This window comes from Harpia harpyja, chromosome 4 (assembly GCF_026419915.1).
Source record: "Harpia harpyja isolate bHarHar1 chromosome 4, bHarHar1 primary haplotype, whole genome shotgun sequence".
Classification (NCBI taxonomy): Eukaryota; Metazoa; Chordata; class Aves; order Accipitriformes; family Accipitridae; genus Harpia; species Harpia harpyja.
The window spans coordinates 68599666-68627557 of record NC_068943.1 but is presented as its reverse complement, the minus strand read 5'-3'; the positions used below and the strand labels follow the sequence as shown (position 1 = coordinate 68627557).

Genomic DNA, 27892 nt, shown 5'->3' with positions numbered 1-27892 from the left:
TCAGCTTTCAGAGTATAGCTCAGCTTGGGCACATTTAAAGGAAGAAGTTGAACTTTAATGATTTAGCCTAATCAGTCTTTTAGTTGCTGGAAAAATGAATGCTGATATCCTAACATAAAAGCAAGCAAACAAACAAAACCCCACCACTTGTACCAAATGAGGTAGTTGGAAACTATTTTTATGCAACAAACTCCAAGATGTGTAAAAGTAACACCAGGAGTTAGATTTTCAAACTTAGAAATAGCAAGAGACGAGAAATACTATTCTGAATGTGCTCCATTGTATCACAGCATTTAAGAGATCTCAAAGTGATGATTGATTTTATTTCTACCATATTCCAAGCTCTAATGACAGAGCTGCTGTTGCTTAAGTAAATGTGCAGATTCTGTATTAGGCTGTAGAATTTCTGCAGCACTTGTAGAGAGACTTTTTGTTATTACAGAAATTCTAAAAAATTCGGGAAAAGCCTAAAGAGAACTTGTCCAAGTTTTACCATCCTGCACCAATAGTCATAGTTGTCTTTAATGTATTCTCTACAAACTGTTAGGGTGTATGAGTGTAAGAGTTTTGGGATCAAGGTAGCTGTCAGCATTTGAGAATTGGGTTTGGGTGTTTTCTTTAATTCAAACTGATTGGCTATGGATGCTATTTGTAATTTATTATCTTTGCTACATGTTATTTTAGAAAAATGAGAAGGGAAAAAATTGTTTATTTTAAGTGTGTTAATATAAATTTGAAACTTGCTATAGATTGCTATCAAGGACAGTTCTGTGCATACACCATAGCTCATGTGAAAAATTTAATGCGTTGTATTTCCATGTTTAGATATTGCAAATGGCTCCAGTTCAGGAGGATACCGTCCCCCTCCCAGAACAAAAGAAGTGATCATCAATGGACAGACAGTGAAATTAAAATACTGTTTTACTTGCAAGATTTTCCGCCCACCTCGTGCCTCACATTGCAGCCTTTGTGATAACTGCGTAGGTGAGTAAAAAAAGACATGGCATATGTTCAATTTAGTAGCTTATATATTGTTATGAATACTTGTGATACAAGAGAGAAAAGAATCAGTTAGTGACAAGATTACTCATGAGGTCACTTGCTGTGTTCACCCTTCTTTCCTACAAGCTCTGTTAAATGTTAGGAATTTTGGAGGAGGCAGAAGAGGAGATTTGGCCTAACAGATAATTGTTGCTAATCTAAGAAGGAAAAATATCTTCTGATGCATACATCTTTCCTAACCTGCTTTGCAAGACAAAGAACACATCCAACTCGAATAGGGCTGCATAGTATGTGCGATGAACTTTCCAGTGCGGAGAACCAAGTTCTACGGGAGTCTCAGAATTGTTTCCTTCACCAAACTAAACTGGGGGCAAGGAGCTGCTTCTCCAGTTCCTTACAGACTAACTGTAAGACATGGTTCAAATGGTTAGGGCTTGCACTGTGACCAGAATACACTGTTGGTGATTCTTACCTTTGAACAGTTTTAAGACTAGAAATTTTAAAGTCAGAATCCATAAGAAATTACTGGGCAAGCATGCTATTTTGAGAGTAAGTAGATGTTGTCAGGTCCTAAGGGTAATGATAGAGGTTTTTTTTCCCTGAACATCTTGTCTTTTTTCATGACTGTTTTCTTTGGAGGGCAGACAAGGTGGTTAAGATATGCTTGGATTTAAAAGCAAACCAAAAAAACCCACCAATCAAATCTGAGTAGTTTCTAGTTAATTAGATCACATTTAGAGTTCAGTGCAGCTGATTAGCACACTGTTGAGCCTGGATCTTATGCATTCAAGAAAATAATGTAGAAAGATGTCTCCAGCTGAGAAATGTAATTGCAGCATTCAGCAGTGATAATTTTAGATATAAAGCAGTCACTGGAAGAATTACAGTTTCATGTTTAGATGATATTGATTTAGGGACTACACTTACATCAGACTGAAAAGTTTAGCCTTTTGGCACTATACAATTGATTGGTATCTGTAGACGGTTCCTTCAGTAAATAAGTTTTTCTAATGTGTTAGAATTTTGTAAGTGTTGTAAAAGGTATTGAGCTTGGCAAGTAGGGGTGTTTATGAATTGCAGTTGACACATTTTCAGAAAAATATATCAAATGTGTAACCTGGACATTACAGTGTTGTGGTATTGCTCAGCAAACCTGATAATATGAAAATGTGGTTGTTGACCAGTGCAGTAAATAAAAGATAAAGGCTGTCATCTTTACTGACAGTGCATAAATAAGAGCAACTCCCACACACACATCCTGAAGCTTATTTTAAAGCAATGTTTCAGTTTTTTTAATAAACTGGTATGAAGGATTTTTCTACAGGTTATTCTGTAATCTAGTGGTGTCCTTTTCATACTAAATTTGGACAACCTACTCTGTGAAACATACAATTAGCGATGGCAGGGAAACAACTTAATCTTTGTCTTCTGATTATGCCTGTAATGAAGCAACAAATTTGAATTATTATGAATGTATATCAGAAAAGAGTCTGAGCAAATGGCTCATATAAGTGATAATTGTATCCAAGAAGATTAGTCTTTTCTGCTCATAAAAGAGGTGTGATCATTGTAATTTCCTCTTGCACAATTTTTAATTTGAAGTTAGTTTTTTTAAAATAATTCCATCCATTTATTGGAATGAATTTCCTGTGGTTTTTCTCCTCAGCATTTATAATGGGAATTACAATAATCTATGACTTTTTCAGGGTATGTTGCATGGTCCTTTTTTTCCTGATTAGGTATAGGTATTTGGCATATAAATATTCAGGTGTATTGAATGCAAAAAGTGAAATCTGCAAGTACCTGCAACTAATCTTCTGTGAAAAATAGGTGTCAGGAGAATCGGATTGCTCATGTACTTGCGGAAAACTAGCAGTCTAAGAGCGTACACTTAATCAGAATATGTTATGCAGTTTACCACCACTCTTGAGGTAGGATTGTCTATACGATGGTGCTTTTATTTAATTTTAGTTTGTGAATAAATCTTGTAATAGTAATGAGTGTTCTTGTGCCACTATCATTTGCTAGTTCCTCACTGATGTAACTAAACCAATGCAAAAATATTCCTATTTCACATACATATGGATATTTACGTAACTCCCGATTGCAACTCACTACCAATATAGCTATGCATTCCTTTTTACCACGTAGTTCCTGAAGCTTTTGCTGTGTAGTTATAAACTAACTACAGAGACTATGTGATACAGGAATGGAGTCTTTCTTCAAACCAAACTCACTGCTCAGAAAAAACAGTATGCTATTTTACCTAAAGGTGTTTTATGATACTGGACAAATGAATGGGGTGTGAAAGAGAGGTTCTTTCATTCTGTATTTTCTATTGATGCTTTTCATTCTGTAAGGAATCCTTAGCAGCATTTTAAATGTGTAAGTACATACAAAAATTTATTCATTGTTGGTTTTTTCCCTCTTTTGAATTAATCCTAACTTTCTAGTTGTCTAATGGGCATATCTGTTACTTGATCTTGTTTCTGATTTTTATTTCATCACTGATTTTTTATAAATGGCTACATAGTATATTTAGATAAAAATATGAAGAAATAGTTTAAAAAAAACCAAACAAACTAATTTGAGTTCTACCCATAGTAATACTTCAAACTCCTTTAGCTTTACAATATTTTCATAGTAGTATCCGGAAAAATCTGGATTTTCATATAGATGTAGTTGGTTGCATTTATGTAATACCTTCAAAAATTTGGTTGAATAAGTGTTCCCTGAGGGAAATATCTTGGGTGTATTCCTGACTTGCTTTCTTTAACTGCCTTTGTGAATGGCAGTTGGAAATTAGCCCCTCAAGGTTTTTTTGTGTACCAATATGTTGCTTAAAAATTATAAATGAATTGAAAATAATGTACACATAAATACAAGAGATAAAGGTTAAAAAAAAAAAAATAACCACAGCAGGCATAAATTCTGAGCTCAAGCTAGTTATTGCTGGGTTTTGACAAGAGGTTTTGGTTGCACTGTGTGATGCTAGTAAGAAGCCAGTGGTTGGGCTTTCTTCTGAAATGACCAAATGACTTTTTAAAAATTTATTTTTGGTCATTTCAACATCAACTGTGTAATATCCTTTTATTGTTTGGTTTTAATAAATAATTTTTGTCTTGTTTAATTTGATTTCTATACTAAAAGCTGAACAAGAAGACCTGACTATTTCCAAACAATTTATTTAAATATACTACCGAATGACTAACAAGAAAGAGTGAATAATGATTAGCAAGCAGTAAATCAACTTAGTCCAATAATCTAAATGTCTAAAGCCTTCCTTGCATTCACATGCTACAGTTTTGCTTATCAAGCAAAGTAACTGATTTAGATTAAGGCAAAAATCCAGTATGGTGGAAGAAGAGATCCACCATTTATATTAATCTAAGAGAATATAGCCTTTTTATTTGTTTCAGAATCTGTACATTGTAAATTTCTGTGTGACTGATGGATAAAGGTAGCTTATCTTTTCCAGTTCCACTGTGTTTCTTTCAACACGTGATTTTTTTTTTTTTTTTTCCACAGAGGATTCAAAGCTCAAATTTTTCAAACTGGATGTCAGAACTTAACTTTGAAACATTTAGTTTGATTTTTCATAAATCACTGATGAACCTGAGAATGGCATTCTAAGTTAGACCAAAGTTTCGGTTCGTGCAGTAGCCCATTTCCCGCCATGGCCGGAGTGGATCCCTAGGGAAGAATGGGAGAAGAGGGCGACCACACGGGGATTCTTCCTGCTGAATATTCTCACGCTCTCAGAAATTTTCAGCACAGGCCTTCTTGAACCCTGGAGGTTTTCCCTTTTTTTTCAGTAGCTCTTTATGGATCCTAGTTGGCCTTCCTTGTACCTAATAAAAACTTTTTGAGATGGGGAACCAGGATGCCAGTAGTGCTGAAGGTGCACGTACAACACTGGCATTTTCTATCGATGTTTCTGTTTTCAGTAGGAGATAGATAGGATTCCTCTCACTTGTAAGTCTGATTGCTTTTATACAGATCCTAAACATTAGACCAAGTGTCAAGATTTTGACAGAAACTATGCTATATTAGAAGCCAGTAGGCACCCCCTTTCTGGTTAAGTCTTTGCTTCTGTAAAACACTTCTGCCAGGCAATTGTAGGCATTGTCTTTTGGTTTTGGTCTTGACCAGACTACATTAATTTATTGTTTTGAAAATACAATGTGTTATGTACCCAACAGTATGCCAAACAGCAGAATTTGGATAAAATAATTGTTTTTAAAAGTAATTTTCCAGACTAGGCACCAGTGCTGTAAATTTACTTTCTTAAAATGGGGAATTAATTATTAAAACACACATATAACACACACAATGTAAGACAAAGATTGAGAATTACCAGTGTGTTCTGGGAGAAGCCTTTCCCTGTAGTCACTCCAGATACCACCACCTTCCAACCTGGAGAACACAAATTACTTCAAAAACAGGCTGAGAGGTGGCATTGTAACAGTTTGGTTTTTTAACACTGACACTGTGTCTGAGAGTAATTTTCCAAGGACTTTGTGGTCCTTTATAATCAGTGTGGATTTGTTTGATGTCAGGACTTTGTTTTGCTTGGGTTTAATTCCATTCTGTAGCATTCCTCCTTCATTACCTTATGATCTCCCTTCTTGCTTTCAGTTCCTTTTCATGAGCTTTACCTATTTCTTTCCCTGCATTTCCTGCAATGAAGAGAGTACAATTTTCACTTCATTTTGGGGCCTGATTTTTGTATGTGTTAAACCTTAGCTCTGGGTCTCTTGAAGTGACTCTTTAGCTGAACAGTTAAAACTACAAAGTTGGCTGCTATGTCCTCTTTTCTCTCCTGTCTTTTCTCTCCTCTTCTCTTCCTAGTTCTTACATATGAGAAATGGCTTTGGTTCTTCTTGTTTGTGCTACCTTTTTGGGGCACTCAAGAAGCTGCCAGGGTACACACCAGCACTTAGAGAAGTGATACATTATTTGTTTATCATTGTGCCATATATATACTAGATGTACTTTAGAAATTCAGGGAGCCTGGCATGTGTGTCAGAGTTTTTAAGTGTAAGCCAAAGCCCTGGGAAATATGGCAAAGTCTCTTTAAAAAAGATAATAGTATTATAGGTTACTTCAGAGAGAGGTCGTGGCTTATGTATTGGTCTGCATATAAAAAAAGCAGAGATGATCTTAATACCCAACTGTGTAAAAGATGTTGTAAACCTCAGATGTCAGAGTAAAAATTAAAGAGAGAAATTACCAGGGGAAAAAAAATATTAGGAACCTAAGAAAATAAACAAATATTTACATTTGGTGCAATAACAATTTGAAAGATGGTTAAGGAATTCAAAGGCAGATACAAGGCAGCAACAGAAGTGTGTAAAAAATGTGCTTTCATGTAGAAAAGAGAGGAACAAATACATGAACTCTGTGGATGCTGATACCTGGTAAGGATTATTACGCTTCCCCTAGGGACAAGTTGGGGTTTTTAACTCTTCCTCCGTGGTTGGGTGTGTGTCCGGCACTTGTTTGGTTTCCAATGTGTGAAGGTACTGTATTGACAAGAATAGGTATGTAAGGACAGATTGTTAAGCAATGAGGTCCTTTGCTGTGCACTCTTTGTACCTATCAAAGAACAGTCATTCTAAACTGCTGCTGCCTTTAAAATGCCACCATTAACGTGCATGCAGTCAAAGGGGCTTGTTGTTAATTAGTCAACATTTATTATTGCAGGTGGCAGTGAAGTGAGCTATGTGACAATATAGTTTAATTACTATGAGCTATACTAGGGCAATGGCTGTATATTTTCCTAATAAATCAATTGCTATTTTTATTTAAAAAATTAAGCATATTTATTTTCTTTTTATGAGTAACATTAGTCTGACACTATTGAAGTTGATTAGCGTGGAAAAAGTTGACATTGCAACTGATTTTCTTTAAAAAAACCACCCAAATAGCTTAGCTGTCTGAGACAGTATTTAAACAATGGTGGGAGTGAAGTATTTGTTGAGTAGCCCTTGTGTTTGTGTTTCTGATAGACTTTTTGTCGTAAATATCCATGCACATTATTAATTCATTTCATTAATAGAGGCCCATCTTTCCCAATGTTGCATTGCTGTTTCAGTTTGCATCACCTTGTAGAAATTAGTGTCCAGAATGTAATCTGGAATAAACCTTTGGTGAGTATTTCCAAAATGTAAACTTAAGGCTAGAAGGCTCTTTCTGTTCCATTTGGTTTTCTTGGGGTGTTTTGATTTGGGATCAGAGTACAAAAGTACTGAAGCTCAGTGATTTAAAGGATCCATTGTGTATTGTCCATAACAGATGTTCTAAAATAACATCAGCATGCATATAAATGTAACTTGCAATTGATCTTTTGTTATTCACCATTTTTTTCACATAAATTTCTACTCTGATTTCATTCCACAAAAGTAACAGCAAAGGCATTGTTGGGGGAATGACTGTCACACAGGTGAATGTTGTGTAAGTTAAATTGATCCATCTATTTATTTGATTGCTGTTGCCAATTGATGGCAAGTCCCATCAGTGGGGTTTTTTTAATATTATTAAATAAACAATTTTCTTAGGAGTGATGACTTCAGTCAGTGGAACTGAACATCTGAGCTAAGGATAGTTTTTATGAATATGCTATGAATATCAGATACAAGTTTTTTTATTAATTATGTTAAATTATCAGACATTCTGAACTGATTGTAAAGGATTTAATGCCACAGTTATATTTGCTTTTGTGCCTGTGTACGGGATTGGACTGCTGTATCTTAGAAGAAAATAAATACTTTTTGTAATAAAAAGTATTCCTTTTATGGACTTTTAAAAACCTCATTTGTTTTCCTAAACATTTCAAGAGCAACCAAATTCTGAAAGTACCATTTGTCGTACAAAATATCAGGTCAAGAAGCCTGAATAGATGTGGTCATATCATGACATCATAGTCCTACAAAAAGCTGTAATTGTCATCATTATAAATATGTGCAGATGTGTCGGTATCTCTACATAATTGCTCAGTGTCCGTCCATGACAATGGACTTTGTAGTCCTATGTTGTACTGCTACTACCAAAAGTAATTTTGAGTAATGCTGGCCCAGTTGGTTGACTTGTAATGTGATTTTTTTGACTGAGGCAAGATCTGAATAGCAGGCTGTTGACTCTTCCTAGTCCTGGATGCGTGTTTGCATGTGTTAAATAAAGATGGTAACATACAGTGAATGCCTTTAGGTTTGTGTCTTTACCCTACAATGCTTTACTTGAATGGCATGGAAGAACTAGCAAGTAAATTCTAACTTGTGTTCATTGGAATCTCCTAGTAATATGACCTAGATATTTTTGCACCTGTAGACTTTTTTGTCTTTGAGACCTGCCTTCATATTAAGCTTTAGAAAATGTATGTTGGTGTGCAGTGATCCAGTTGAGCAAAGGAAAAAGGAAGCAGTTCATAAATAATAATAAATATTTCTGAGATCACAATGTGAACAGATGAGAAAAGCTGCAAACTGAAGGGCCAAGCTGGCCTACAAATGTTCCATGTAAAAATGCTTTTTTGTTCCTTGTAAATTATGAAGCTTTTATTAAATGTTTTGAAAGAGGAAGGAAAGCATTGGGGTAATTTTGTATGTGGTTTCCGGAGTGTAGTGATTGAAAAATGGAAGCTGAACAAATTTTAAGGATTTAAGAGTCTACATGCTGTGCTGTGGAATAGTAGAGATTTGAGTCTTTGGTTCTAAGCAGCAAGGAACATGCTTTGGTGTGGCTTCTGAAGGAAACACTCTCCATCTATAAGACTGTTGCTTATTAAAATGGGAAGTGTTCTCAGTTTTGTTTTTGTCTGAGATATCCAGCAGTTAATGTTTCTTAAGCAAGTTTTCAAATGTAAATGTTTCAGGGAAGGTAAAAACTGAGAAATGTCTAGAAGTATGACATAACTTGTATGTTCTTCTGTCATCCAGTTAGCATATATTAATGTTAATGAGAGCACTGAGTCATGCTGACAGCTTGCTGCTTCCAAAGGGACAGTATCTGAACTTCATCCTCTTTTTTTTTTTTTTTTTCCCCCCACTTGTGTGATTCTCTCCTTTGTGCCTGTTCACACAGACCTTAGTAACACGCAGCCATTGGTAAGTCAGTTTTTCTCACTAAGCAATGAACAAAATAATTCCATTTTTTCTTTCCTGCCAGTTCAGGGAACTGACCTGACTCATCAGCAGCTTAGACAATGAAAGAAAGAAGCAGGATGAAGTGGCAGGAGAGGCAGCATGTGGCCATCTTTTTCACTGCTACTAAGCTTTTAGATTGGCTTAGTTATCTTGTGAAGCCTCACTCTTAGGATTTGGTTATAGTGGTGCTGGCTATCTCAGAAGTTATTATCCAAATTTGAAGTTGCTGATCACTTGGGAAAGACTAGTAAAATAAAGTCACTGTTGCAGGTTTACTGTGACAGCTCTTGAGGTTTCTTACCTCTTTGGTTTTCTGTGGTCTTTACAGCAGCGTTTTTGGTCTCCATTTACCCATCTCCTCTTAACATTGGCACCTCACCTTATGAAGCGTTCACACATCTTCTTGGTCTCCTTTATTTTCTTCAGCTTTTGTTCTCAGACCCTGAAAAATTAATCAAAACTGGATTTCTCCTGCAGTCCTGATAAGTGTTAACCTGTAGTAAGGTTGGTGTTACAGCTAAGCTGAATTAACACTTAGCTGCTTCTGAAAGGGTCATTTCATCCCTTCTCTGGCAGTCTGTTCTCACTGCTTCACTTGGGCCAACTTTGGTGTTTGATACTGTGATGAGCTGGTCTGGGGAGCTAGACAACAGAACATTACCCATAGTTTTAAGTTCATCTGGCTCTGTCAACCAGCTCCCCACAGGGTAAAATGAACACCAGGCTTGGCCTAAGGATGGAGAGCCATAAACACACAGGCAAGAGATGGTTCACAGGACTGCTAAAAGGGGAGAAGCTGGGCCATCTGTTTTAGCAGTAGTTCTCGATTAGGTAGATATGACTGCAATGTCATTCCACATCCTGAAGGCAAATACCTTGCTGCTTTTGCTTAAAATTGAGTGCAAGGAGGATGATCTATCACCACTTTTCTATCCATGGGATGCTTCCATAGACAAACTTTTCAGCCCTTGCAGCTTGCTTCCTCCCTCATTAGGAGTTCTAATACACTTTATTAACAAGAGTTTGTATTACCAATGTCTTGATTCTCTTCATTTGCCTCAAATATTTTTACATTAACCTTGTCACAAATGTATGATCGAATACAGCAGCACGTTAACTATACCCTATAAATTTAAACCAGAACTGCAGTCATGACCTCTAAACAGTCTGTTATTCTTCATAACAATCAGTTGCATTTGTATTTGCTCTGCGTTTTAAGTTTACGAGGGCCAGAATTCCCAGTTTTTCTCAGCATCAGTAGTTTTTAATTTCTCAGTGGAGGTAAATCTTAATTTTGCTGCCAACATTGTCCAAGCCAAGTTGGTTGTTCAGTTTGCAGACATCTGGAGCGCCAGAGGTGAACCTTAAGATACTGTGTTATTTCTTCATTAATACTTATTAAACCATGTCTTTTTGTAAGAAGAAACAGCTGTAGATTTAAGAGAGTTTATATTTCTTAACAGCATTAGAAATTTCTGCTTAGTATGCGTCTGTTCATTTTGCCAGGATTGGCTGTTTTCTCTTGCATTAACAGCTAAGCAGAGCAGCTCACAAGCTGTAAAGGCTATTATCTTTAACTTGGATTTACATATTTGTGCTTTGCTGAGTAGAATAATCCCTTGCTTTTTAATATACTGTTTTGTGGCATATAGCATAAATGTCACATGCCTTTCTATTTTATGACTGAGAAAAATGAGGTCCAGTTTATTCATTCATAACATAACATTCAATACTTCTCCTTTTTCATTTGAGTTGATTCAGATTTAACACTGTAGTGGCGTTTTTCATATCCAACTAGCCTTTTCTGTCCATATCTGCTTTACAAACATCTTGGATAGTTACTTAGCTTCGCAATAATTGGCAAGGTATTTATTGAGAAAGCAGAGCCTTTCAGTTTACCAAGAAAGTTTGAAGACAGAAATTGGAGAGGAATGACAAGTAGGTTAAAAATCAAGTCACTCTTTAGTAAGGAATATATATGTGTGTATATATATGTATGTGTGCTTATAGATAGGAGGGTGTGTGTATGTGTGTGTTTTTATGTTTGTCAGCATTTATCTGAATCTATCAAATAGATGTCTATGTATATCTAAATATTGTTTCATGGCTAGAAACTGAGCTTTATGTCAATATAATTTGTTGATTCCTACTGTGTCAGCATAGAAGAGAATGAATATGTATATACAGGATTCATCTTTGAAAGACGTCATGATTTTTCTTTTTTTTTCCTGAAGCAGTAGGGTACAAAAGTACCCTAGGATTATGCTCTTCAAAAGGCTCTGTAACTGTTTTTTTCTTTGTGTTATTATTTGCTCATGTGTTGTACTAGGTACCCATTAAATGAAGTAAAATGCTCATCAGAACATAAGGACTCATTCAGAAACGCAAATGTAAAAATAAGCACTGTTCAAATGCAATGTGAACTTATTTGGGGAATACAACTGTATTGCACTGAATAAAGGTAGTATTGCCTACCCTTTTAGATACCAGAGTGTTTAGTTCTTGGTATTCGTAGCAGTACTCATTAAATCAAAGTATTTCTGAAGCCTTATCTTAAGAAAGTTCAGTAGCTTCACCTTGAATAGCCCCATTGGAATTTGAAGCAGATTTATGGCAGAAACATGTGGTCCAAACAGCTGTCATGCAAAACCATTTAAAAAACAACCCTGGAAGTCTGGTGAACTCAGAAATCTGTTGTGAATGTTGCTTTGACCTTTTTATTTTTTTTAAATGAAGATAATACTAAATACATCCTTCAAGGAAAACCTCTAATGTGGGTCTTTAACATAAAGCCATAGCTAAAATAAACTGGTGTGCTTAGACAGATGTGCCTTTTTAACATAGGGCTTAAGGACTTCAAATTTATAGCTCGCCTTTCCTGTGGAATTACAAATAGTTTGATATTGTACGTCAATGGGTGCATAAAAGTCACAGAAAACAAAACAGGATTTGGACAAGGATCAGAGAATGAGAGAGAGTCAGCATGAGAGCATCTGTCTTATGTTACGATCTTGGATTTGATTAGAAAATTCTAAATTCTGTCATTCTGTCAGTATAATCTCTCCAAAGCAAAGTTAGGAAATGCCAGTTTGTTTCCTGACAACCGCTCTGTTTCCATTACCCGGCATACTGGGAGGGGAATGGGAGGTCCAGACTGCCTGGGGAGAAACAGAGCGAACTGTTCCCTATGCTGCTTTCCAGCACTGGGGCATTTCCCCCATGTTGGGGACACTTGTTTCTGACCCACCCTGGCCTTTTCCTATCTCTTGAATGAGTTAAACTCTCAAGGAAATAAAGGGAAAAGGTTTGGTTTAGTAAAAAGAAGAGGGAGCCTATACTGCAAAGGGTAACAGGGCATTCAGATGACATCTACCAATTTTTATACCATGTGGTTTACAATAAATTCCTGCAAGATTGAATATATTATTAAAAAAAACAACCAGCCCTAAACCCAAAAGAAGTATAAGCAAATTTTACAAGATTGTCTGAATTTTAACATTTGAAAAATGGTTTATTTGAAGGATTTTGCTATTTTTAATGATTTTGTATGGCAGTGTCAACTCTTAAGTGGAAAAATAGGTGGTCTAGAACAGAGAATATTTTGAGTGAAGCAATAAAAGGAAGTGAGAGCGTGTAAATATTTCATATACCATAATGGATGGATGAGATGATAGTAGACATAAGTCAGAGGTGTAGTCATGACAGACATAAATAAAACAACATCAAACCCACCAGTTTTGAGTGTAAGAGTCACTAGAAGAAAAAAACCCTTATTTTGAAAAAATAAAATACAATTGAGTTGGTACCACTCCATGTGACAGTGGATAAATACATGCTTATTGGTCTGACTGCATGATTTATCACAATAATGCTGTTAGTTTAAGAGGAGTTCACCTCAGTCATCCTTTGATTTCTTTAAAAGCTGTAAGGTTTCATTAAAGTACTCCTTTTTTTTCTTTTCTATTTTTTTCTCTCTAAATAAGAATATCTCCGTGGCTAATTTGCAAATGCCAGTTAAATCATGAGTTTTAATATAGTATTCAGAGAGCTTTTTTTCCAAATAAACAGCATTTTATTAATTGTTTTCCATTTTTTTTTCTTCTGCCTCTCATTTCAGAACGGTTTGATCACCACTGTCCCTGGGTAGGCAACTGTGTGGGGAAAAGAAACTACAGATTTTTTTATATGTTTATTTTATCTCTGTCCTTTCTGACAGTCTTTATATTTGCATTCGTTATCACCCACGTCATCCTTCGTAAGTATGCTGGTGAAATCAGATTACGTATGTAACCATTTGCTTGAGTTTTTTATTTTTAAGTTAATCTTTCGATCATTCAGGGTTTATTTATTTATTTATTTATTTGCCTTTTCTCTGAAGCTTCACAATCCCAGTGAGTACCATTCTGGTCTGTAGTAGACCGTGGTCATGGTAGTCATTGACCTAGTGCTGGCTTTATCTTAATACAGTGTTAATTTTCTTAATTTTTTTGTCCTTTTATGGATGATTTATTGGAAAAGCAGCACACATACTGCATGTCTAAGTATACAGATAGTCTCATTTTCCCAAAGAACTTTTGTGTGCTTTTTTAACTGTAAGCATGGGTCACTTGCCATCAAAACAGGTAAATTACTAGGAAATAGGTTGGAGCTATTTTACGCTTTTTGTTGTTTGCTGTTTAGTTTTACATCTTTCTCTACCCTATTTTTAAACACAAGTTACTTTCATTTGCATAGACATTGTGAGAATAACCAATTCATAATGGAGTGAATCAGATAAGCTATAGGAAGATGAATATTCATGAGCTTGAGATTGATTTTTATTTGTATTCTGGATTGGGTTTGAGGTCAACACTCTTTTGGGTACTGTCTTTTTTTCCACACACCTAGCAAATTTTGGTAGCTTCTATATGATGATGATGTTCTAATTTATGGTGATGGGTTATATGACTTGTCTTTAAAGATCTTTTGTATGTTGTACGGGTTTTTTAACCCACTATCACTCAGAAGCTTAAGACTCTTCTATCTTTTCACTAATTATATAGGCTATTGCCTTGAAGAGTATTTCTTTAATAATTTTGGAAGCGTGATCTTTTTATTTCTTTGTATTCTGTGTTAAAATGGAAACCTGATAGAAGTAATAATTTCAGTTTATAACACATTTATAAAGCTAACTTGATAATGGCAATATTTAGAGAATGTTTTACTGAAAAATATGCCAGATTGTGCTCAATTTCCTAAATTGCTTACACTGTGCAGGGAAAATTTGTATTTTAAAAAGCAGAACTCCTGCTCTTATTTGTGCTTCACAAAAGAGAGGGATACGAGCACTGAGCAGCTCTCCTATAGCTCAGAAATCTAGCACATAAGCTAGAACTAGGGGCACCTAATTTTGAGGGAGTCTGGATCAACAAGTTGTTCTCACTGCCAGATACAGCATTTCTTATACCTGTTGAAAGAGCAGAGATAAGATGTACATATTGTTTAAAAAGGGAAATGTAATTATCGCAAAGAGAACACTTTCCATTAATAGTTAAATCCTTTACATTTATGTGGGCTTACACATGCACACCTTTTACATTTAAGAAGAAGGAAGCATGGGTTTTTTTCTGTCATCTTACTTTGCTAGAATTCAGTAGTTGAAAACATTACCAGTCTGACAATGTAAAGCTACTTTTGAAGCTAGCCTACCTTTATTTCACAAAGACTACAGTGCTTTTTCTTCTTTGGTAATTCATATGCTGAAAAATAATATTATGCCACTATTTCACGTTCTGTATGTCAAGTAGATTTATCCAGTGGACTTTAAAGTGTCCATGCCTAATTCTAAGTATGAATTAGACAAAGAGCAGAGAAATTAATTGTGCCTCTGTGTGGTTGAGAAGCACTTTAGTATTGTGTAGGTGTTACAGATAATGTATAGGAAATGTTAAATGCTGAATTGTCTAAGTATATCAGCTGTAGAATGTTCTTGCTATGGAGGTTTATCTACCTTGGATGAGACAGGAAAAAACTCATTAGTTCTAAAGATTGGCTGGTCCTCAAAGGCAATGGGAGCAGGTATGAATTGTGATTATTTCCTCAATGTTTATTTGCTACATTTGAGCTTCAAGCCCAGCTTTCAAATTTATCTACCATATTCTTGACTGTGTCCAAAAAAGGCATTCTTTACAAATAAGGTTTTCTTATATCAATCACTTCACTCTCTCTGTGCCTACCATGCTTCTAGAAGTCCTCATACCTACCTTTCTAATAGTTACTCAACTATTTTTATTCTGTTTCGCAGTCCTGCCATTCTTCAGCTAACCAGTAAGCAGGATTCTCAGTTACTTAATCTGAACCTTTGCACTTGGCATAGAGTGAAGCGTATTAGTGTGTCTGAATTAAGTCTCAGTTTTTAGACCTGGGTCTATGATCTTCCATATGTATTTCATATCAGTCATCCATATGTATTTCCGTAAGTCCTGGCAAAATTCTTGATTCTAGAGGAAGTCCTGCTGACTTAGTCAAATCCTGTTCTTAGTTTTTCTGAAGATAATCCTAGGAGGATTACCTTCAGCAACACTTTATTCTAGATACCCTGTGTTAGACTGAATGCCTTCTGACAATATTCTTTTAGGAAGGACTGGGGGATATTTAGAGCAATTTGTAGGCATTGACGTTAAAAAAAAAAAAAAAATCCCTTTTGGTTCATCCTAATGAGGAAGTTCCTTCTCTGACATTGTTGATTACATAGGAAACCTATTTTGGTTTTGTTTTTTTAAATGTCTCTTGATTTAGACAAATTTTTGAAATTCGTGTAATTTTTTAATACATCTTGCCAGCTGGCATTTTTATAATTTTTGGTGGGCCTAAGTGGTAATGAGATATGAGATACATCTTAACTTTATTTTTTCTGTGGCTTTCTGAGGCATTCACTAGAAATTTGCCCTTTTCAGGATTATGAATATGTGCACATGGTATTACTGAAGATGGTAAAATGAATTTGTAAATCAGATACTTTAAAGGTCTTGTCTTGCAAGATTTCCTTCCATCTCCCCAAGCTGAACACTTTTTCAGTAGTAGTGTCTGTCTTCACAGTTGCTCAGCTCTGTTTGAGGCATCAGTATTTTAACTCTTTGTTGCAGTGAGGAACCTTCCCCTTCTGATGTATTGGGAACTGCTTGGAAAAGTATGACCAGCAGTAGGGAATAGAGATCACACCTACCCGCTGCCATTGCCATTAAGGATCCTAAAAATAGTAAGAAGGTAGGGGAAGTTCCATTAGTTTTGTGCCTTGAGGCTAAGAACCAGTTATAAGAGTCTGAAAAGGGTCAGAAATACAAGGTAAGTAACTTTCCCTTTTTAATGGCAAACAGTAAAATTGACTAGGCAGGTCTAGAGAATATATATGTGTGTACGCGCACACCTATATATTTTTCTTTTTTGTTTTAAAGACAAGATTCCTCTTTCTTCACACAAATCTTCAGATTAATTCAGCTAAGGGGAAAATTTTTGCTAATTTCAGCCTGATGGCATTTAAATCACTTAAGTTATACAGTAAAATGCAAACTAATTGCCTATAGCTATATGACATTGAGTCAGTTTCTACAAACTAATTCTCTTGTTGCAATCAGCAAATTGTCAAATTACCCTTTTTGATTAATATCTCATGGTTGTGAAACCCAAGTGGATGCTTCTGCATCTCTAGTTCATTGGATCATGCTGCTCTTGAGCGCTTTTCAGCAGTAGATATTCTCTTACTTGCCCAGAGGCAACAAGCACCTAGTAGAAAAACCTTCTGTGTAGGTGCAATAGGAGCAGGATTACAGTCTAGACAACTTTGGCTGCTTCCAGAACAAAGGAGGGAAAGTTCAGAATCTGGGTTTATAGAATAAATTTTCCAAGTCAAAGAGTTACTTTGAAAAATAGTATTTCAAAACAAAAAAGTAGCTTATAATTTTATGTTTCCATATTAGGTCTGAAAAGAACAGGGATAATCAGAAATCTTGTTCATGGGAAAGTATGCATGTATCAATTTGGTATGACTGAGAAAATATCCTGCAGATGTTAGACCTGATAACTTACCCAAGGTTTTTTTGATGTTGTTGCTGCTGAGCAACATATTCTCAGATTCATATTAGTAAAACTATTCTATGGTTATTTGGTTGATCTTCAAATATTAATTGTGTTAACTATAGTGAAAACAGCTTGTAGTCCAGTTTCTTACTCGGCTGGTAATTTTGGGTTCTGTTTCTACAGGTTCTCAACAAACAGGGTTCCTCAATGCCCTGAAGGACAGTCCTGCAAGATATCCTTTCACTGAAACAAATTGTAGATCTTGTTGCAAAATAACATCTGAGATGTGTTTTTGCTTGTTTTCTTGCTATTGTTGGATATGTACATTTGTGACTTTATCAGTTAATGATTTCATCACTTCCTGCACAATAGGATTTCTCGCCACATGTTGGAGGTAGGAAAGAGACTATAGCCTGGGGTGGTTTTTATTCTTCATCTTTTGCAGAGTAGTACTCTTGACAAAGGTCTGTAGTTTCTATGTGTGATGGAAATATGCTCCATATATTTGTGATGGAATTCTTAAATATATCTCACACTATACCCATGCTGTGGTTTCATTTAAAATATTCACTAATTCTTCTGCTTTTACAACAGAAAGCATCCAAAATGGCTGATTCTTGTCAGGATAGAGAAAGTAGATTGTGGAACAACTGAAATGATAAGCTGTCCCTGAAGAGTTCAATTCCTGAATGTATTCTTATGTTGATTTACTGTTTTTAGAGAAGTCATTTTCAAGTATCAACTTCTGTTAAGTTATGTAAAAGTATACACATGCATACACAGGGACTACTATTGTTCAGCCTGGAGAAGAGTCTGGGGAGATTTCATTACGGTCTTTCAATATATAAAGGGGGCTCATAAGAAAGACATAGACTTTTCACCAGGGCCTGTAGTGACAGGACGAGAGAGAATGTTTTTAAACTGAAAGAGGGTAGATTTAAGTTGGCTATAACAAAGAAAATTTTTACAGTGAGAGTGGTGAGATACTGGAAGAGGTTGCCCAGAGAAGCTGTGGATGCCCCATCCCTGGAAGTGGTCAAGGTCAGGTTGGATGGGGCTTTGAGCAACCTGATCTAGTTGAAGGTGTCCGTGCCCATGGCAGGGGGGCTTGGACTAGATGATCTTTAAAGGTCCCTTCCGACCCAAACCATTCTGTGGTTCTATTCTGTAAATACTCCATGTTCCTTTTATCACTTCACGGGAGCTTTCTGTATATTTTCAACTCGGTGAGAACGGAAAAGGCTCCTTCTGTCTGAAAGCAGCTAACATAATGTGAAGCTGACATAACTACTGTTTAGTTTCTCCCTTACATTTCTGTATGGACTGTAAGCTTCCCACTCCTTATGTGTACGTTTTGAATCGTTTGTGTCTCAATAAACAGTTTGCACCTCTCACAAAGATACTATAAAAAGAATTCTTTCTCATACTTGTGCCGAGGAAAAGTCTTTTGTCCATTGTGCCTCACACGGTTTGCTCTTTTCCACGGAAGAGTAGGAAGCAAAAACTCTGTCATTCGTAGTTGTGCATAAGGACAGACCTCTCTTTCCAAGTAGTTTTTCCAACTGTCAAATTCTCCAAATTCTGCAGATACAATTTTGTGTGTGTGTGTGTGTTTTCATCAGGTAGAGTGACTGAGCTGTAAACTCCCTTTTTAAACAAAGCCACTGTTCAGATTTTTTTTTTGTACAAATAATTTTACAAAGCACAAACAAACAGTTCTAAATAGTGAAACAATAGCTTCCAATTAAAACAATTACAGTCACTTCTTACAAAAAATTATTCTTTCAAACTATTTTCAAACTGAGAATAGCTTTCAATTGTCCTTAAATCAAAAGGTAATTGATTATGCATTTGAGGATCCTTGTACAGGAACAATGGGCTGCTTATTCATAATTTGTATTCAGAGATGTGCTGCTTTGAAAGGCTCAGTAGTGCATCTTGTAGAAATAGCCTGGTTTGATTGTGATAAGTTGGACAATTTAATAGCTTGGCTACAGTTCCTGACAGTAAAAAATTAAATTGTCCAAATAGTATTGGGAATGCTGCTTTGGAGCAAGCCACTCAATTCAGGCACAGAGAACATTGCCATTTCTATCTTGCCAACAACCCTGTGTGAGATACCAGGGGAGTGTTATACCATATTATGCTAGTAGGTTATATTTTATATTGAGAATTTTTTGTTTGGTTTTTCATTAATGGACTCATGTTTAATTTATGGAGTCATGTTAATCTAACATAAACCACCCCTGCTGTTCTAGAGGTCTTTTTGGATCTTGGAGAACCAAAAGAAGTCTCTTTCTTGGGGAAAGAAGTCCCTTTCAGTGGGGAACCAAAAGAGGTCTTGAACTGAAAGAAATGCCCTTTTTTTGTCGGTAGGAATTACCAGCGGGGGAGAAACTCACTTTTCGGGACTCTCTTGAGTGTAATCATGGCAAGGAACATCCTGTTAGTGGTGTGCTCTGTCATCTGATGAGGTTGCAGGGAGCCCTTCTCCCTCTGAGCTTCCCCTTTTCTGATCTGGTGATTCTTCCTATTGGTCTTGGTGTGTAGATTCTACCCAACACTGCTCATCTACAGCCTTCCTTATGGTTTCTACCCTCTCAAAGCCCGGTTTCTGTTTGGGCTGTTTCCTTCTTTTACACCTTTCTGAACCCTCTGATAACAACAGTCTACTTCCTTATCCATTCTCCCTCATTCTCCTTGCTTTAGCTGTGGCTGTTGCACAGTCAACTGAGACTGAATTCCTATCTTGTGTTGGTTTGACTCCACATAGTTTGAAGAGGATATGAGAGGGAGAGAGTAGTGAACATGCTGCTCAGCAATGCACTTTGGTCATCCTGCTGCTTTTGCGGCAGATTTGCTCAGAATGCAAATGGCTTTTTTCTGGCTTTTAAACCACTCTGAGTGAAGTAGATTCTAGGGGAAGTTATACAGACAATTCAGGTATTTCCCAATTCATTAGGTGAAAGCAGACCTGCAATACAAAACTCTTCACTGTTAACTAATATTAGGATTATTTATTGCAAATACTTACATCCATCCATGCATTTTTCCAGTCTGTGTGTCTGTATAATGGTTAGGAGCTGTCATATTTCTCTTCTATTGACAGGTTCAGCAATAAGGATGTTTTTGTATGTTTTAAGGCTCTGTCCTTGTTCTGGAATATTTTGAGTTGATGTTGTCTTGGAAACTGACTTCACTAAAGGTTGATATATGGTTAATATACAGATAATTTTTATGCTATTCTTTTCCCATTTTCTTGTTCCTACTGTTTTATTATATCTATTTTTCTAGGAACCAAAGCCTTTTCTGATGTTGATTCACATTCTCTAAAAAAAAATTCACTATTGAAGTGTTGTAGTAAATATCATTCTCAAAGCAGATGTATTCTGAGTTCATGGCTATTGTGTGTAAATAAAATATATATAAATAAAAAACTATGGCAGAAAGCCTTCTGTAGAAAGTTGCTCTTTATGCTTGGTTATATAAAGTTTAGAAGCAACTTTATTGTCTTATTTCTGAGATGATGACTCCTTTAGAGGTAAAGAAATTATATAAACTGTAGTAACTATGCAACACTGAGTGCTGACTGACTTTCCTAGTATACCAATCTCACTTTTAAACCCTGGTTACTGCTTTATGGCATTTGGGTTATGCAGTTTCTAAGGAGTGAAAACACAGGCAGTTTGAACAGTTCTAGTGGTGCGCACACACATGCATATGCACAACCTTCGCTACCCTCTTGGAGGTGTGGGTGCTCTTGCTTTATGTGTACCTGTGCTGCTCCCTACAATACACAGGTGAAAAAGCATCCCATGAGCTCACATACGTGTACCTCAGGTACAAGTCCCTGTATGTCACACCCCATACTGGCAGTCTGCTCTCTGGATGCAGACTACTAACAGCATTTGACAGGGAGGGTGCTCTGTCTGGGCTAGGCAGATGCCAGCAGAGTCTTGTGGCTGTACCAAACCAAGTTTTGCTGCTGCTGTTCCTACTTCAAGTTCTCTTTTGCCATTTTTTGTGATTTTCTTACAATTCGGGCTGATGCCTCCTACTGCTACTATTTAATAGCAGTACAGTGAGTTGGGAGTTGATAGTCTTCCTCTTTCACATGGTAAGTTTTGGGCAAATGCTGCTGAGTTTTGAGTATTCAACCCCACCCCAACTATTTACACTCACAGGCTTAACAGGAGTTGTTGTCCAGGCCATTTGCCAAGGCTGGACCATTCAGGCACCCCCACAGTTGCAATGTAGAATATATCCAGTTATTAGAGGGACTTGAGAGAGCAAGTGGGCTTTATATTTTACCTGGACTAGTGTACTTTGCTAGTGTTAGGATCCCTATCAGCATCTTAACTTCAGGAACAGAAGAAAGACAGGAGTGTCTAGCAGTTAGAACATATGACTGAGATGCAGTTTACTCAGTTGTTGTTGTTGCTATACGTATGAGCACAGATCTAGAACCCTTAGTCCTGGCTCAAGACTCCCATTGTGCACTAAATATTTGTACAAACTTATCTGTTCAGTCTTTGCTATTCAGCTAGCCTTGGGGTACCTCTCTTGTGTTTGATCTTCCCCTCACCCCATCAGAACTGTTATTTACTGTTACTTATCAATTTGCCTGTCTTAATACAAGCGTGATGACTTTTACAGGGTGAACATGAAAATATGAATTTCAGCAGTTAAGGTCAGAACCACTCATCAGTAGTTTCTAGCCTTTTTCAGTCTGCAGACCCTTAAATATTTGCTACTGTAGATGCTATTCAGTGGCCTGTACACTAAAGCCTACTTGACAATAGGCTTGCTTTTCTGAGTTTAATTTTTGCTGACCCCTTTGAAGTACCCCAAAGATCTCAAGGGACTTGTGGACCGTAAGTTGACTACCCTGAATTTTGTGATTATAACTACTTGTTATTGGATATTTTTTTTTTTTTGTATTTGCATATATTTCCTTGACTTTCAATTACTGTGCTGGAAGCTGTGGTGTGTTTTTTCTCTGTATGGTCCATTGTTGGCCTCTCAGGTTTTCACACGTATTTGATCAGCTCCAATCAAACAACAAATGAGGATGTAAGTTCATAGTATATTTCTACATATATGTTTCTAAATAGTAATGAGGAGGTTTTTCTCTGTTATTCTGAGAGAAGTCATACCTGCCTGCATAATTTTGTGAATGCCTCAGTAGGAAAGAAGGAAGTAACCTGGTCATGCTTGATTTAAAATATCAGAAGAGATCTTTTGGACTATATTTGTTGTGGCTTGCAGATGTGCTGTTACATGATGTGTCCATTATGATTTACATCCACAGGACCAGTGTCTTGAAATAGGAAAATATAGAATAGAGGAGACAAAGAAACAAGTGTATTTTATACAGTAGAAAAATTACTAAATAATTTTCAGTATCTGTTTTTCACTGAGAGTCCTAAATATTCTTTGACTCAAAAATTGCTTACTGTAAAAATTGCAAAGTGTGTTGAATTCTCAACACAAAAATTTCATCCTTTATTTTCTTTTCCTTTGAAATTTCTTTTCCAGTCTGAGATCTAAAACCTCTGATAAGGAGTATATCATTAATTTAAACGTCAACTTTCTCATTTCTACAGTTGTAGTATTTTGCACATAGTTTTCCATTGTTTTGGTGTGGAATTATGTTTAACTGTGTGTGGAGGCTTCATGTGTGTCCCCCTAACTAAAAGGAAAAATACAAAATGAATGAAAGGAGAAAATAAAAATAGGTAGCTAAAGGTATAGAAAGCTCGTTGGAATTTAGCAAGTAATCTAACAAATTACTGCAAGCTTAAAATTATTTTATTGTAATTTTCTGTTGCACCTTTTTTCATAGGTGTCTGGAAAATATAATAGTAGCATCTTTGGGACTGTCAAGCACATGTTTTGCTATTGTTTAAGGTCACAGTTAAAATTATAAATTTTACAATAAATACCAATCAACCAGAAAAAACTTAACAAGCAGGCTCAGAATGAATTGTGCGTCAGCGTCAAGTATCTGAGCATGTAGCCTGACTTTGAAGAAATCTGCCTCGTCAGTAAGACAGTTGAGGTACTCTGGTATTGATCAGTTATTAGGTTTAGGCCAACATTGTCTCTCTAGATGGACCCAGCATGCTTTCACTATCTCCCCTTCCCTCAGATGGTTCTTGTGGATTGTTGAAAGTCGGATAGCAGGGAACTGCAGCAGTGTAACATGTCTGAATTTCAAGTAAACTATTCAGTAATTTCATTTAAAGCATACATTTCCAGTTGGATACAGTAAGACATTTTACTCAGGCTGTCAAGTATCTCACAAACAGAAAAGCAAGACTAGCTAAAAGAAAATGCAATATGTGCTAAAAGGTAGAAATGACTGGAGTTGCTTCACAATATTTTAGAGCCATTTGTGAACTTTAGGGCAGATAATGTTGTGTGGTATTGCACAGCTTGAGAACTTGCCCAAGAGTATGGAAAAGAAGTGCTCTATTGCTGGCTTTAATGGTGTGTTGCAATTGAACCTCTTCTGTAGAACATGCTGTAATATTTGTAAAATTAAGCTTAGACCATTATGTTTAGATGCTAAAATTCCTACTGTGACTATGTTGATCCTTTGAGATTTTGGGTTGTCTAAATCTATGGAGGTAAAGCATGTGCTTCCTTGTAAGATTTTAGGGTCCAGCTTCTCATAACAGCCCAAAGCTCTAAGCTGTTTGGAAAGTGTGATCATGGGTTTTCTCTGGTCTGCCTCTGATATAAGTAGCATGTTGCTGCTTTGGTAACCCTTAATTTGCCTCAGCCATTTTGTGTATTGTATTATATGTGATGCATCTTTTTCATATCTCTTCAGATTAAAGGATCATGGTCAAATAAAAGAGGTAAAGAAAACTATAATCCATACAGTTATGGCAACATCTTTACTAATTGCTGTGCTGCACTCTGTGGGCCCCTCTCTCCAAGGTAAGAGTATCAAAAGTATTGTTAGTATAAATGAAGCCACGTGATTATTGATGAAAAAAATATTCTTATTGCTTGAGTTTACTCAACAAAAATAAAGCTTTGTTTTACTGTCCATTAGAAGCTTTAATTAAGTTTTTCTTCAGTAGTAAAGAGATAAGTTGGCAAATTGTGGTTAAACTAAGTTAGTCATCAGATCCAGTAAAATGTATTTAAGGTTGACATCTGAAATGAAAATAAACTTGTTTATCTGTTGTTTGAACTTTTGCCACTGCAGTTAATAACTTCTAGCAGTAAAAGATTTCTAGTAGTTAGCTGTTGCATGATGGGTGATTTGAAAGTTTATTAAGCTCTTACATATCTAACAAATGTGACATGAGTTTAGGAGAGTTTAGGAACCTTAATTCTACAACTAGCTTGATAATTGTTCATTTTTGTCTTTTCACTCTGAACCATTTTATTTAAATGGACAGTAATTTTTCTTTATTTATACTACTGTTAACATATATACGTTAAGCTGAATTTGGTGGTCTTACACCGAAGCAATTCCAGAGAAAGCTTAATGGATTAATTTTTGCTGCATACATTTTCACTTTTGAAATTCAAAATATTTGTATATTCAAGGTTGCTGATGGTTTTTCAGCTTGAACAAAACATAATACAGAGCTGAGACTAGAGAAATAAAACTGGCAGCTGGAAGGACTTAATTCTCTTCTTATTCCAATGCTAAGCGGTTAGATAGTTGGTGTACTACATGTACGATAGAGGCCCAGTTCCTCTGTAGACAGTGGCTGACATCTTGTAGATTATTTTTGTGGCATACTCATTGATAGAAGCTGTTTTGCTTTGTCTGGAATTATGTAGTTACAAATCTGAACTATTGAGAAGGAAGAAAGTAAGTGACTTTATAGTTCAGTGGCTAAGGCGTTTCATTGGAAGTGGGATTTCTGTCTTTGCTATTATGAATATCAGAGGTGGTTCTTCTACGAGCAGTCAAAGGTCAACAGGAGAGACTGACAGCTTTTCCTAAGGAGGAGACTTAACTGGGTTAAGATTTCCACATACTGGGTTAACACTGTAATCCCTGTGGTGAGCAAGAGTAACCCTGTCTCTGCTTCCTGCCTCTATGGATGGTGCCTGAAGCCAACCCTTTAATTTTGCCATTTTGCTTTTCATAAAAGTATGTGATAGAAAATCTCGTTGCCATGCTTCAAATTCTTTTGTTTGACTCCAAATGGAAATCTTTATTAACAGTATTTGAAATAGTACTTTAGGCTGATACAAGTAGCAGCACACAGTTAGACCAGACTGGCTTTTTAACATGCTTGTTTTAACAGAGTTTGTACATTTTTTCCTAAATTCCATGTAGCAACATAATTTATTTAGAAGCTGAAGTATATGTAGAGTTTCTGCAGGGAGATATTTTGTGACAAATGGTAAACATTTACTAACTGTAAAATGTAAATTATAACATTACTTTTTTTTTTACTTTTAATCTCAGCTGTGTCCCAAGTCACTAAATATTAATTTTTTTCCTTGAATTCTGGCAAAGTGGCTTAGCAGCAATTACAGCTTAAAATTCAAATTGTTCAATTGCTTTTGAGAATGGAATGCAGATTAAGAGAGGATCTGTAAATAATCCAAACTTTTCTCACTTCTGTTAAAGAACATGTTTCTCATTTTTAAACCTATGCTATCAAATTCAGAATGCATTTTACATGTCCTCAACACTAACTTTCAGATCTTCATTTGATCCATAGCTGTCAGCATAGGTCTAACTAGTGTTCTGGTGTAATAAATCACATAACTTTAAGCATCTGATTTTTAAGGAGTGCTTTCCACATGGCAGATTGTAATCTCAGTGGTTTTCTAAGTGTTTTGAATGTACATAAAAACCTGTTCTGCAGACATTCACAAGTAAAGCTTAAACTGGTCTCCAAGTCATGGAAACCTCATTGACTTTGGAGAAGGGAAATGCCTTAGATTTTTCTATGCATCCTGTTCTTATCTTTTAAAATTGAAGCCATGTTGACCCTTAGTGAATTTAGAGGTCCTATAAATCAGCAAATAAAACCAGTTTGGTGCTGACTTTAGCTCTCAGGTGTCTTAAGGCATTCCTGTCATTGTATCTTAGTAGCTGGAACTATAAACACTCCAGTTAAAATTTGATATCCTGTGGTAAAATTTGTAGTTTTCCAGATGGGAAGTAACATTGTTCAGGACATAGGAAAAAAACATTTTGGCCTGTGATTCAAAATGTATGGAACTATAATTGAAAGTTACATCTAATTTAAAATAAAACAAAAACAAAAAAAAAAAAACCCAAACACAACAACAACAAAAAGTTTGAATGCATTGAAGCATAAACAGTTGAAAAGTTTTGGGGGTTTTTTTGTATGGAAGTGATATGAGCTAATACACAGGTAGAATATAGTACTTGGGTCTGTACATTCAGCTTTTTGTGAGTATTAACTAGCAGAACCTAAGTGAGGTTTATAGTTCTCAGATTGAGAGTAAAATTGTATGTGGAATTTTAGCAAAATCTTCAGCTAGGTCAGATTATTCCATTCTATTTTTTTTATAATCTTATGTAGATTTTTACTTATTTTTTATTAATTTCTCCACAAAACATTTTCTTACATGGAAATAAGAAATTTTATGAGTGCATCACTTTGGTAAGAATAGTGGAGCACTATAAGCAGTGTTAAGTAGCTGTCATGAAACACCTGGCAAGTAAGTTGTCTGAACAAAAGTTCCTCTTTCTTTCTAAATTTTGTGATAAAGTAGCTTTAATTTAGAGGTGTGGAAACTGATAACAAAAGAACCTTCAAAATAGATAGTGATTCAGAGTGCACTACAGAGTTTTGTAATTTGTTTTCACACCTGTGGTTTAAAATTCTTGGGTTTCATGGTACCTGCTGGTAAGCTTCTAAATCTTTTGCCTATGACAAAAATCTAGAAAAGTAGCAGTACATATGACTATGTGGCGGGTAGTATTACAAGGAAACAATTACCTTGCTGATGAGTAAAAATGAAGTCTTGTACTTCAGTTGAATAAAAGCGGACATTTGAAGGTATTGGCGAGGTATTAAGGTCTGTTGTATGACAGAAAATTTTCCTCTTTCTTTTTATCCAGAGGAGGTAGTTATTGATCAGAAATATCTCTAACACTTTTTCTTTATTTTGATTATTCCATAGCTTAATTGACAGAAGAGGATTTATACAACCAGATACACCGCAATTAGCAGGACCATCAAATGGCATTACTATGTACGGGGCCACACAATCTCAGAGCAACATGGTAGGAATCATCCCATAGTGTTGTTCATCAAGATTCCTGTGAATGTTTTCCTTCTCCACTTTCATGTGAACTAATCAAGTAATAACTAACTGGATACAGCTGACACTCTGGGTGGAATGGCTTGTTTATTAACAGTAAAGAAAAAAAACCCCCAAGGCTCTTTTAAATGTTTGTTTCACACAGTGTAATAGTTGTTGCTGATGGATTATAAAAAAAGAGAGGCTTTTCTACACTGTTGATTTATTGAATATACTGGCATTTTGGCTTGTATTGTTGACACCTGCTGTGTTTTGAACTGGAATATTCAAGTATCATGGACTTGCTCTGGTTCATCATTTTCCAGCTAATTGTTATTTTGTATGGCACTTTCTTCATACTCTATTTCCTTCTTTGCTTGTACACTTCAGTTTTGCATAGACTAATGTGTTGTAAAAAGCAAAGATGA

The 27892-nt window shown here is 35.9% G+C and overlaps 1 protein-coding gene across 4 annotated transcripts in view; it reads left to right on the top strand.

Moving 5' to 3' along the window:
- Positions 1 to 27892, top strand: part of ZDHHC14 (zinc finger DHHC-type palmitoyltransferase 14) — a 122295-nt gene that overhangs the window by 84463 nt on the left and 9940 nt on the right. For all 4 annotated transcript variants that reach the window (XM_052784639.1, XM_052784640.1, XM_052784638.1 and 1 more), the window contains exons 3-8: positions 826 to 984; positions 13264 to 13401; positions 17385 to 17433; positions 22172 to 22274; positions 24040 to 24149; positions 27345 to 27447. In XM_052784639.1, coding sequence (XP_052640599.1) covers positions 826 to 984; positions 13264 to 13401; positions 17385 to 17433; positions 22172 to 22274; positions 24040 to 24149; positions 27345 to 27447 — 662 coding nt within the window. The remainder of the gene's footprint in view (positions 1 to 825; positions 985 to 13263; positions 13402 to 17384; positions 17434 to 22171; positions 22275 to 24039; positions 24150 to 27344; positions 27448 to 27892) is intronic.